This window comes from Brassica napus, chromosome A7 (genome assembly GCF_020379485.1).
Source record: "Brassica napus cultivar Da-Ae chromosome A7, Da-Ae, whole genome shotgun sequence".
NCBI lineage: Eukaryota > Viridiplantae > Streptophyta > Magnoliopsida > Brassicales > Brassicaceae > Brassica > Brassica napus.
The window spans coordinates 25,953,694-25,966,898 of NC_063440.1; the positions used below are offsets into that span (position 1 = coordinate 25,953,694).

The 13,205-nt window shown below is 33.6% G+C and overlaps 4 protein-coding genes across 5 annotated transcripts; 2 read left to right on the forward strand and 2 right to left on the reverse strand.

Annotated features, from left to right (window-relative positions):
* Positions 1 to 125: 125 nt before the first annotated feature.
* On the forward strand, positions 126 to 1,539 carry LOC125576358. 2 transcript variants are annotated; one of them, XM_048736246.1, is made up of 3 exons: positions 126 to 1,080; positions 1,160 to 1,224; positions 1,332 to 1,539. In XM_048736246.1, the coding sequence occupies exons 1-3, from the start codon at positions 987 to 989 to the stop codon at positions 1,458 to 1,460; spliced, it is 288 nt and encodes a 95-aa protein (XP_048592203.1). In that variant the 5' UTR covers positions 126 to 986; the 3' UTR covers positions 1,461 to 1,539. The 2 variants fall into 2 exon arrangements, with proteins under 2 accessions (XP_048592203.1, XP_048592204.1); XM_048736247.1 differs by having other exon boundaries at positions 196 to 1,080; positions 1,163 to 1,224.
* Positions 1,540 to 2,506: 967 nt separating this feature from the next.
* On the forward strand, positions 2,507 to 4,864 carry LOC106354395 (geranylgeranyl diphosphate reductase, chloroplastic). The gene is made up of 3 exons (XM_013794319.3): positions 2,507 to 3,467; positions 3,995 to 4,391; positions 4,454 to 4,864. The coding sequence occupies exons 1-3, from the start codon at positions 2,769 to 2,771 to the stop codon at positions 4,756 to 4,758; spliced, it is 1,401 nt and encodes a 466-aa protein (XP_013649773.2). The 5' UTR covers positions 2,507 to 2,768; the 3' UTR covers positions 4,759 to 4,864.
* On the reverse strand, positions 4,858 to 5,948 carry LOC106354396 (protein RKD2-like). Its single transcript, XM_048735624.1, has 4 exons — positions 5,875 to 5,948; positions 5,652 to 5,785; positions 5,257 to 5,573; positions 4,858 to 5,181 (listed from the first exon to the last, which is right to left on the reverse strand). Exons 1-4 carry the CDS (start codon positions 5,946 to 5,948, stop codon positions 4,858 to 4,860), a joined length of 849 nt encoding a protein of 282 aa, XP_048591581.1.
* Positions 5,949 to 9,424: 3,476 nt separating this feature from the next.
* On the reverse strand, positions 9,425 to 10,310 carry LOC106357273 (transcription factor PRE3-like). The gene is made up of 2 exons (XM_013796955.3): positions 10,007 to 10,310; positions 9,425 to 9,897 (listed from the first exon to the last, which is right to left on the reverse strand). Exons 1-2 carry the CDS (start codon positions 10,127 to 10,129, stop codon positions 9,748 to 9,750), a joined length of 273 nt encoding a protein of 90 aa, XP_013652409.1. The 5' UTR covers positions 10,130 to 10,310; the 3' UTR covers positions 9,425 to 9,747.
* Positions 10,311 to 13,205: the final 2,895 nt, after the last annotated feature.

Here is a 13,205-nt window from a genome sequence, read left to right on the forward strand (position 1 = left end):
TTAAATAGATAAACTGCTGCGGCGGCGAAAATTAGGTCAAAAAAGAAGGAAGTTTCACTGGGCTGGAAAGAAGATATGAATAACCCACTAGGCAAATTTAAAGGCCCAAGTATGTTATAGCCAAGTTTGCTCGGTTGACTCTTGTAGGAAGGACAAAAAGGTATATGCTTATGTAAGCAATGATGTTTCTCTCAACTCTCAAGAACATAAACAAGGCTTTCACCTTTTTGTACTTTTTTTTCTTCCTTTTTTGTGCTTTGTGTTATGAAACTGATCAAGTTTCGTTTTGAATATTAAAGGAAACTGGAGAGCTTTGCTGTAAAACCTCACTCTTTAGTATATCTCTTTCTTTATCATAACATCTGTTGATTTGTGAAACATATTGAGCTGTAACATCTGCGAGATTGTACATGCCCTGAAGAAGACTTTTACGAAACTGGATCATGATGTTAATATACACATTCTTAGGATGAAGGTACTTGATGGATCTCTTAACTACAAAGTTGAGTAAATTTTTTTTGTTATTTATTAGTCCATGGTTTTGTGGTCGTTTGTTTTTACTGCATGGATCAAGCTATTGAGGTAAGGATCATGGATCAAGCATGATGGTTCCTCCTGTTTTATGAACAGGGTCTGACTAACCAAGTAGTGTGTTTTTCAAGGTCGGGTTATAGTCGTGTTAAAAATGATATTCAGCTGTTTTGTATATATTTATGTGTCAGTGTGTGTTATAAAATTCAACCACTAGTGCTTAAGATTTTTATTTTGATGAGCATCATGTGATGTCTCCAACACAAAAGGCTTATTTCCACAATCAACGGTATAGATTCAAAAGAACTCCACAATCCGCTCTACTTTAATATCTATATCTTCACCCACTATAAATCCTGATCCTGGGGATGAGCACACAGACTTGTTGTTATATAAATCAGACAAACCTTTGCTTGAAGAAACAGAACACATCATCTGTCTTTAAGAGAAATTAGATGGCGAGAAGACAACTCTTTCAACTTCAAATATTCTTGGTTTTAGCTGTTCTGTCTCTTGTGATCGCATTGAAGCCTGTCCTAGTCATTGCAAGTCTGTAATACTTCTATCTCATTTTCTCTTCAAGTTTATTCTTCTTATTCTATTTCTTTCTTACATTTCTTGCTTATAGCAGGAACTGAGAAACCGATAGACTGTGAAGCCAAGGGACAACAACTGAATCAGATTAGCTACCTGGTAAGAATCTACTCCATATACACAATACAATGTGAGCAAAAATGAAATATCTTCTGTATTTTGATTCTTATTCTTGTTTTTTGTTTGTCTATAATTGTTTCCACTAGAGAAGAAATAAAATGGATCCAAAGATAACAACAAGGACACGGAGGTTGATGAATGTTGTGGAGATTAACGATTATCCAGGATCAGGTGCTAACAGCCGCCACACTCGACCATACTGTCCAGATTGCTAATTCCAATTTCTTGTAACTTAGAGAACCTTTGAAAATGTAATAATCACACGCTATATATGATATCTATCAAGATTTAACATGATGGAATCTTAATCTAAAAGACTATATAAAGATGTCAGATATTTTTTTAAAGTCTCAATCTTTATGAAACCCATGTCTGAAAAGGTTATCTTTTCACTCAATTTTTCTTTATTTTTGTAAAACAATCCCACAGCAAACGTAGCTACCGTTAGGTCATCCACTGAAACACACAAAAGGGTTTTGCTCTTTTTTTCACCTTTTAAATATGGCCACCTTTTATGTACTTAATCTTCTCCACATTTAATTATTATTGTTATTGTTTTTGTTTTGTGTTGGTGGAGAGACAATGAGACAGTGGAGGACACAACAACTACCTCAACCATGATGATATATCTTACTATTATAAGACAGATTAAGGAATAAACCGATACAACATAAGCTAAACCCATTACAGAAAATGAAACATTATTTCACCAAACAAAAAGCTATTTAAAGTTAAGGAGAAACAAAACTCCACAACACGATGAACAGAAAACTGACAATCATTTTGTTAAGCTAGGATTGAAAAAGGGTTCATAATTACCCATTACAAAATGGTAAATCATGGGCACAAGTAAGCCCAATGGACTGAAGAAAATACTCGGGTTTGAAAAAAATCAGATATTCAGTGGTAATCTTGTAAATAACCAAAGGTGGATATTGAACCGTTGGAAATTGATGGCCATAACAGAGTAAGCAGAGAAAAAGAAAATCTCAACCATACTCTAAAATAAAATGAAAATGAAATAAAGCTTTAAGTTTCCTTCTCTCTCTAATTGTACTGTGAAAAAATTACTCGGAATAACTTTTGCTCATAAATGTGTGAACCTAAAATCCTACGGATACTTGCCATGCCCATGAAAGAACCTAAAATCCTACGGATGCTTGCCATGCCCATGAAAGATATATCACAAGACAACAAAATAGCTACATTACTATCCTACGTGGCCAATACCATGCCTATGAATACATCAGAAGACGACACAATGGTTACATTACAATCCCATGTGGCTAAAACGCAGCCGTTTGCTCCACAAAATGGGAGCCACAGATAAAAGAACACACCCAAACCCGTAACTCTATCCACATCTCATCACCACCGTCTATTATTCAATCTAACGGTCTCTACACCTCGAGAATCTCCGACCATATCTAATCCACTTAAACAAAAATACATTTAAACAAAACAAAACTCACAACTGAAGGAAGAGAGAAGAACACACTTCACTGAAGTCTCTAAGCTTTTCAATGGCGACGTTTGCGCTCAAATCCTTCACCGGACTTCGCCAATCCCCAACGGACCAGATAACTTTCGTCTCCAATGTCCCGTCGTCCCTCTCTCGCTCCCAGCGACGGACCTCCCTCAAAGTAACCGCATCAAGAGCCAGTCCCAAGCTCGCCAACCGCAGCCTCCGCGTCGCCGTCATCGGCGGAGGACCAGCAGGAGGAGCCGCCGCCGAAACTCTCGCTCAGGGAGGCATCGAGACGATCCTCATCGAGCGCAAGATGGACAACTGCAAGCCCTGCGGCGGCGCCATCCCTCTCTGCATGGTCGGAGAATTCAACCTGCCGCTGGACATCATCGACCGTAGAGTCACCAAGATGAAGATGATCTCTCCGTCGAACATCGCCGTCGACATTGGCCGTACGCTCAAGGAGCATGAGTACATAGGTATGGTGAGGAGAGAGGTTCTTGACCAGTACCTGAGGGAGAGAGCGGAGAAGAGTGGAGCCACCGTTATCAACGGTCTTTTCCTCAAGATGGATCTACCGGAGAATTGGGACTCGCCGTACGTGTTGCATTACACGGAGTATGATGGGAAGACGGGAGCTACGGGACAGAAGAAGACGATGGAGGTTGACGCCGTTATCGGAGCTGACGGAGCTAACTCTAGAGTTGCAAAGTCTATCGGTGCCGGAGATTATGACTACGCCATCGCGTTTCAGGTCAAAGTCTTTCCCTTTACATAGTCTGCTGAGAATCAGTGGTCTGATCATAGAGAATTGTAAACCGAACCGAACAAAAAAACAAAATCCAAAACCAAACCGAAATTCACAATTATACGAAGTAGTAATTATACCAAAAAATTACCAAATAACCAAAAACCAAAAAATTTAACCAAATATTATACGTAGTTGTAATTATAAACTGGACTATGCTAAAAAACCTGAATTATTAGAATAGTTTTTTATCCAAAATATTAAAAATTATCTTTATTTAATCTGAAAACTGATTTTCCCGATTTATTCAAATTATTTTAACCGGCTTGAACCTAAATTTTTTATCAGATATTAGTTGGTTTATAACATTATTACCCTAACAAAAATATTAAAATATCTAACTGAAACCAAACAAAATTTTAAAAATAACCGAACCATTCTATTAAAAAATCGAACCGGAACCGAACTTATAATGGAACTCACATGCTTAATCTTGTTCTTACGGAACTGAATGAAAATTTTGGAACTTTCAGGAGAGAATCAGAATCCCAGATGATAAGATGACGTACTACGAGGATCTAGCTGAGATGTACGTCGGAGATGACGTGTCTCCAGACTTTTACGGGTGGGTTTTCCCTAAATGCGACCATGTAGCTGTTGGAACGGGAACCGTTACTCACAAAGGTGACATCAAGAAGTTCCAGCTCGCGACAAGAAACAGAGCCAAGGACAAGATTCTAGGAGGCAAGATCATCCGCGTGGAGGCTCACCCTATTCCCGAACACCCGCGTCCACGCAGACTCTCCAAGCGTGTGGCTCTTGTCGGTGATGCCGCAGGGTACGTGACCAAATGCTCCGGCGAAGGGATCTACTTCGCTGCAAAGAGTGGAAGAATGTGTGCTGAAGCCATCGTTGAAGGCTCACAAAATGGTAAAGACATCACATTTTGTCTTTATGTGTGTTTGCGTGTTTAAGTGTTTTTATTGCAACAGGTAAGAAGATGATTGACGAGAGTGATTTGAGGAAGTACTTGGAGAAATGGGACAAGACGTACTTGCCTACGTACAGGGTGCTTGATGTGTTGCAGAAAGTGTTTTACCGATCTAACCCGGCTAGAGAAGCGTTTGTTGAAATGTGCGGTGATGAGTATGTTCAGAAGATGACGTTTGATAGTTATCTGTACAAGAGGGTCGCACCGGGTAGTCCTTTGGAGGATTTGAAGTTGGCTGTGAACACTATTGGGAGTGTGTTTAGAGCTAATGCTCTAAGGAGAGAGATTGAGAAGCTAAATGTTTAAGCTTAATGTCTTGTCCTTAAAAATATCAGTTTCTTATTTATGTTTTTGTTGAATGATCAGTGGCTTTAAAATCCAAATCCTTAATAAAAAAAAAGATTTTCACAAACCACTAAACTCATTTGTGAAACCACACAAGAGATACTTCACTTCTTCATCGCTTTCTACACCTTCAATAACTGACTCCTCCTCACTGAGGACAGAGCCGCTGCTTGAACAAGAGGGTTTAGACATCTCTGATGACTTGAGACTATTCTTCTTCTTCATCTTGTGTGTAGCCTTGAAACAAGCTTGTCTCAGCCTCTTTGTCTTGTCGCTAAACTCCAAATCCGGATTCTCTTCGATCCTCCTCCTCTCATCCTCAAGTATCTCTACTGCGTTCTTGAATATTCCTGCTTTCTCTCCGCCTTGCATCTTCTGCCGCTCCTATTCACATGATTAAATAAAAATCACTCACAGTAATAAAGACACAATTTAATAAAAAGTGTTATTAATATATACCTTGACGTTACTAATAAGAGCTAGTAAGCTCATGAGTTTGCGATGAGGCCATCGGCGAAAACCAAGTTCGCGACATCTTCTTTTCAGAAGAGTTAAACCTACGTCAAGCTCCATAGCTGCCTGAGTTATTGGCATATAGAAGTAGCGAGAGATAGTCTCCATGGACAATGCCTTTGAAGCCGGAAAGGTTGTGTATGTAGTAACATCGCTGATGATTCTCACGTTATGTTCTCTGTTGAGTCTCCTCTTCTTAGTATTCATGTCCAAGTCATCTTCGCCTCTGTTCTGCTCTGCAGAGCTGTATGAGTCGAGTACATCTTCAAGACAAAAGCAAAATCTATGAGACCTCTATGTGTTTACATATATATAACAACTATGCAAACGATGTGTTATACCTTGAGACAAGGGTTCAAGGTCAGGTAATGACAGAGAAGGTGTAGGCAAATGAAAAGCTTGAGAAACAAAGTTGTTGTGGAGAGGAAGAAGCTCTTCTTCCCAATCAAACGAAGGAAACGTTAACGCGCTGCGTCTGCCAAATAATACAAGAAAACAATAAATTAAGCTATTTTAGCAACAACAAAAAAAAAATTAAGCTAAGCAAAAGATTCTGAAACTGACATGTGATCATCAAAGGATGGTGAATATGTTAGAAATGAGAAGGGCTTGTCTTCCTTGAGTTTATGATCAACCATTGTAGAGAGCTGCGAGAGAGATAGAGAGGAGGTCGTGTTGTGAAGCTGCATGAGGGAGAAACGATATATTTTGATATATTTATATACAGAGAGAGTGGAGAAGAGAAATGAAGTGATGATGAATCTATTAGAGGACGTGGGGTGACGGCTAATTGATTGCACTGTTAAATTTGGAGTTACGAGATAGATATGATTAATGGTAATTATAGGGGGCGTTTAGGTTTGGATTAGACTTCTCTTCTCGTCTCTCCATGCATATATCATACATGCATGCAATCACTTTTGAGTTTTTGAGTAAAAAGTAGTACTACTTGTATATATATATATATACCATACACATATATGTGCATGTACATGTTCATATATATATATATGCACATACACATCAGAGTGATTATGATGGTACATAATTAGTAGCCAATAACTGACTAGTATCAATATGTACTAATTACAATCCAAGGTGTAACGTATGGATAAAACTTTATTATAGATCATGGCCGTCTTTATATTTCTGTGTTTCCTCCTTGATTATAAGTTTATTAATGAAGTAACCAAAAAAGTTTGTGCTCCACAAAAATAACGGTCCAAAACAATCAATAATATTCACAACCAATGTTATTGCAATGTTTGAAACAAATTATGTGTTAATTTTTATTCGCAATCCTATTCTATGACATTTTTTTTCATATTCTATGACATATATAACCAATATATTTTGTTAATTTAAATTCATATAATAATAACGTTAACATGCATGAATAACATTACAATATATTTTGGCGTTGAATCCTGAATGAACAAGAATATTTGATGCTCTGAAAGCATGATTATCCTTAGAAACCCATAAAGTTTAAGGATCGGTAACAAGGTTTTTATTTATTTTTGATTTAATTAAATCAATTATTTAGATTAAGAACTATATTAAAGACTGGCGATAATCATGGTCTGACGTCTTTGTAAATGAATTGGTCCTTAGCTTCATGCAAAAACATCTCTCTCCCGCAGCACCAATTGCAACTTTGTGACCACGAAAGAACATTGGAACCTCTTAGAATGTTAGAGTAACACCAGTTTAGTTACTAATGCCGATAGATAACATGAGTGATTGATTTTAGTAAAAGCTTCTTTACGCGGTTCTTTGTTGTTATTTGTACTAACGGTTTCGTCTGCCGGTAAAGAAACTTATTTAGTGATAAAGATTGTACACAATCACCCGGCTTCAAGAGAGATATACCACTATCTTCAATCGTTCCAAAAGAATTCCGATCTTCCTGCATGAACGAGCAACCATATTTAGTGATAAAGATTAGCTTGAAATTAGATGACGAAAACGATTTAATGGAATCACTCTTTCTCGGAGTCGAAAGTTGGCGAAGACAACATTTTTCGGAGTCAAAAGCTCGAATCATCGGAAAACATAAACCAGAACAATCCAGTTATGGAAAACAAAATCCAGCTGATGAAAGCTCTTCTTCTGAAAAAAATCTGAAACTAATAACAAAAAGAGGATTCGAAAGAGGACTCTCTCTCTCTCTCTCTCTGTGTGTAAAAATAAAAGAGAAGCCGGCTATGAAGTGTGTTTAGAAAGTTTTATACTATATTGTCTACTTCCTTTATTAATTAAAGAGCTGAATTATTACTTAATTAGTGATGAAAATAATACATTTTTATCATATTATTACTTGATTAATTTTGCACCTTATTATTATTATTATCTTAATGTTCTAAAATGATACTTTATTATTTATATGGGAATTTGCACCCAATAACCAAACAAAAACCCAAAATTAACTAAATAACCAATTTCACACTCTCTCTCTCCTATTTTCTCTTCCTATCTTTCTCTACAAAACTAATTTCTCTCTTTTTTGGTTATTTCACAAATAACCCCTATTTATATAATAATGAGTACAATCATGTATATATAAATTAGATAGACAACGATCCATGAAATATATATTATTTTATAGATCAGAATATATAAAAGTTTAAACTTTGTAAGAATTAATATGTTATGAAGCTTTTTGTTTTTAAACCTTAATGTTGTGAAGTTTAGGTTTGAAATTGAAACTTGACAAGTGTACTTTTTTTTTGTTTTGTTCTTTATTTAAAAAAATGTGATATTGATTAAACAAAAAAGTGGCTTACTGACATTAGAATTTAAGCTATAAGAAACAGAGAAATATAAAAACTGGGCATTACTGTAACTTATATATTCTGTAACATTAATGTTGTGAAGTTCAATCCTGAATTTTAGTATATAAGCTACTTAATTATTGGCGATTTGACAAAGATAATTTGGATAACAAATAATAAATAAAAAGATAAGATATAATTATCATTAACTTTTAGATATTAAATCTGTAATGTTGTATTTGATTCTCACCAAAAACATAAACTTAACATAATTTTACCAAAAATACAACCACCTGCTCTTTTCATTCAAAAATACTACTAATAGATACCACTAGTTAGATCCAAGTTTCAAAAATTACCTAATTTTTTTTATTACAAACAATAACATTGAAAAATCTCTTCTTCTTTTTTTTTTACATTGAAAAATCTCAATTTATGAAAAGTAAGGAAAGCCTGTTTTTAATCAATTAAGTTTCATCAGATATATAATGGTGGTGCAGTACTGTCTTTTACTATATTTTACTTTGATGGTATTTTAGAAAAACTGTCCATTGGAATTATATTTCATGAAATCCCTCACTAAAAATGCTAATGGGCTCCGGTCATGTGTAACAATTTTAACAATAGCTTTTAAAACTCTAGACAAATACTACGAAAATAGAAGTAGATATTCTCTCAGATGCCTTTTTCCAATCTTATCAGTGTGTAATATAGTTTCAAAATATCTTCTAAAAAGAAAGTATGTTAGGTGGGAAGGAAAAAAACTACAAAAATCAAATATAAACAAGAGTGACAAAATCGAAATTAGGTTATGGCATAATATTTGCAGCTTTTTATGCTTCTTTTGAGTGCATAGCGTCAAATCACCCCATACTCCCATAAACATAATCCTCCAATCCCTCAATATGTTTATATGCGGAAATGACAGTTTCATCGATCCTCTGTCTCAAAATAATTAATTACTTTGTAGTTTATGTATATAGAGCAATATAGTAATCAATGATAACAGTTTTGAATTATTATTTTCATCTTTTGCAACCCATAAAACTCATAATAATGGTTCCTTATATATTTTTCTTTTCTCAGAAGGTACGTATGGCACTCGACGAGATATGTCGCCAACACCAAAACTAGCAAGTGGAGACTAATATTGAATATGTTCTTGGACATTTTTATAATGGATGAGTCTTTTTTGGGTATCATCTTTCTTAAATTTCGGGATATATAAAATTTATCCCTTTATAGTGTTAAAAAAGGAACTTACTGTTATTTTCTAAGATTTTATAAGGCTTCTTCTTTTCGCAGTATCTATATATAACATGAAATTGCTAAGTGATATGTTTATGTTACAAACTCATCGTTTTTTGATGTAAGATCTCTTGTTATGACATTTTTTAAATTATGAAAGACACAAACAAGGAAGGCTAGAAAATGAACATAGCTAAGTCTTTGGGTGAACAAAACCCTAACAGAATTATAAAAAGAGACAAACAAAGTAACTGAAAAAAGCAAAGGTTTTATATAGGAAACAAGCGAATATTTATGACCAAAGCAGAAGTGACGAACTTGTATCATTAAACATCTATAAGGTCATTATCATCTAGAGAAAAATAAAATCCGCGTACTATTATTATTATAGTAATAAAGAAGAAGAAGATAGAAATTATTGGGTAAGTAAGCTTCTGATTAAAGCAGCTTGAGCAGTGTCTGTGTTTGCGAGTAACTCAGAAAGTCTCTCACTCAGATCATCAACCTCTCTATGCAGATTCCTTATGTAGTTGCACGTCTCTTGTAACACTCTCGATGCTGAAACCTGTCAATATATGCATACATATCATTATTTTCATGCCATATATATAAAGCTATAGTTTTTTATTGGGGTTAAATGTTAAAGCTATAGTTAAAACATAGATTTAACGTACCTTGTCGGAGCGACGGCTGTTCCTGAGCTCAGGAAGAAGCTGCTGCAACTTGATAATGAGATCGTTGATCTGATCTTCTGAGATCCCTGATGATTGTCTCGAACGTGATCTTCTTCCTGACATTTTCTTTGTATTTGAATTTTAATTCGAAAAATAGCAAGAGTTATAGATACTGAAGCAAAAGACAGTTATCGATGAAACAGTTTATGGAGTTTAGAATCACAGACAGGTTTTTTTTTTTTTTTCAAAATCACAGACAAGTTATGCCGGAAAAAAAAAGAGAGAGAGAAGATGAGAGTATGAATGAAACAAGTGAAGTGACGGTTGTATTTATGTAGGGTTTTTTATTATTTGTTTATCAAAAATATAAACAAACAATGAGGCTTTCTTATTTAAAATTGAAATTATTATATATGCGAATCTTGTCTTTCAAATATTGAAATATGCACCTCCTGACACCTTTTGTTATAATAGATCGGTTTCAGAGAATCTCATAATTTTAACATATAGATCTAAGTTTGACACAATGCTAAGTATAATCTTATTGTTGAGAGATCTAGCCAAATCTTGTTTTAAAAATTAAACCTGTATCGTAAATTTTATTGAATGTTTTGAGCTTTGAGTTTGGCACTCGCATCACCGTTCATATGTTAGTGGAATTTCTATTTTGACAACTCTTTTACACGAACAGATCAGAGACGTCATGTAGCACAGTAACAGAAGTGAACATGTATCTGTTCACAAAATGTATTTCTACGGCAAAAACCTAAAGATGTATGTAAACGAAGTTATGAAATTGAATTTGTGTGCGCTTATCAAGAAAAAAATATTATATTTTATAACTATAGGAAGCCTATCCAATATTCCTAGAAACACAACTTTACAATACTCATAAAATCCACACTAGCTATTAGGTTTTCGCTCTACCACGTCCACACATGCACCTTTTTAATTCAATTTATAAGGCATTCTAATTGAAATGCCCTCTTGTAAAATTCAAATGATTATTCTGGAAAATTATATTTCTCCTCCATTGATTGAAATCGAAATGTTGACATCAAAAGTGAAGTATTGTATGATGTATATCCCTATTTGATTCGGAAATATTTTGATCTAATTTTTCCTGTACATTAATATCTTTGTTTAAATTATTATATTAACTTGTATATTGAATCATAAATACAAAGTTATATATAGAACTTCACAAACTCGATAAAAAGATATCATACTAACGAAGGAACTAAGGAATATTACGTATTTATACTTTATCAAAAAAGACTACGTATTTATATTTTAAAATATTATAATATCAACATCTAGCTTTTAGTTAAAGAAACTCAAATTTAATGGTACTGTACCACATTTTCTGAATTTGTTTGTGACTTTTGATACAAAACCTACTAATTAAATAGTAATTACATGTTCAGTCAGTGGTCTTTCATTTACTATGTAAGCTAACATTTGTTAAAATTACTATTGCAAAAAGCAACTTACATATTCTTAATGCTTAACAAAACACGCCGACAAATCTATTTACAGCACTTTCTCAAAAATCTATACACAGCACTGTTACGACTTGCATATAATTATATTGTTAACACGTATAAACGTATGATATTTACAGTATCTACGTATACAAATTGGTGTTGTAAGCCTGTAAGGAAAGGGCCAAAGTATGTGTAATTTGACTGGTCAAAGGGTTCACAAACACACGCCCATGTTATTTAATCAAACAACACACGTGGCATTTTGGGAGGAGCGTACACTTACACCGACCGACGTGAACACTTAATTCATGTGAGCACGTATCAATTTAAATAAACACAGAAATCGTGTAATTTCCTTTTTGTCACGACATCGATTCACTGTTTAAAACCCATGTACCTGCTGTTACAAAAAAACCCATTTACCTGCACTTTTTTATTTGTGATTACAATACTCACTCTATATTTTTAAATAAAATAGAGTGAAAAATAAAATAAAAAATAAAAAATAAAAATTTATCCTATATATTTTTTATTCATTATTTTATTTTCTATTATATTCTAAAGTAAAATATATAGTGAGGTTAAAAACGATTTTACGTTAGACCAAAAAATCTGCAAAACATATTTTTTATAGAAAATGCAGACAAAATTTTGCCAACTTTTTTTTTTCTGCGAAAAGGTTAACTTTATATTTCTTGCCATTGTGTCAACTACTTTATCGTACATGCTCATCTTAGTTGCGAGCCTGAAAATAGAGTTTTTTTTTTTACTAAATACTCTATCCGTTTCATAATAGATGATGTCTTAGAAGATTTTTGTTGTTTCAAAACTGATGATGTTTTGATATTTTTATATTATTTTTAACTTTATTAAAAATTATGTAACTAATTAGATGTTGTAGTCATATTTGTAATTAGTTAAATGATTTTTAAATTATATTTGAGAAATTAGGTGATATAACCAAACAAAAACTCATAATTCATTATATAACCAAAATCACACCCTCTCTCCTCTTCTCTCTTCCTATCTCTCTCTAACCTCTTTCTACAAAATTAATTTTACTTTTTTTTTGTTTATATCACAAATAAACCCATTATATTTTAAAATTATTTTTTAAAGAAAAATAAATTTCTTAATTTTTATGCACTAAGGAATAACATCATGTATTATAAAACGAAAGAAGTATATAATATAATTTCCAGTTAGAAACAAGCCAAGAAAATAAGGATGTATATATGTTTCGAAAATATAGAATATAAAACGATAAGAAAATCTGTGTAAACTCGAGGTGTGAGCTTGGAGAACGAAACAACAAATCTCAGATTTTAATACATTGGAGAAATATATGGCAATATGCTTTTGATTCATTAGATGCAATTTCCTTGTATCTTGAAAAAGAACCGACCCTTTTCGTATACTTTTCTAGAATGACTTAACTGTTGACAAAATAAAAAAGGATTAGCTGTAAAATTTAAACAAAAGAAAAAACTTAATTGTAGTGGTGTAGTTGTGCAGACCGATCTCCCTCTTTTTTTGTCATCTGAATTTTATTTACTAAACTGAGTTAAAACGGTGAAAAACTGGCAAAACTGAAATATAGTGAAAAGAGGTAAAGCTCTGACAACTTTTTTTCCTGTCAAAAGATCTAGCTATTTTAATCTTTTAATAAATATGACACTATTTTACTGTACTATTTTGTAACAAATTGTTAT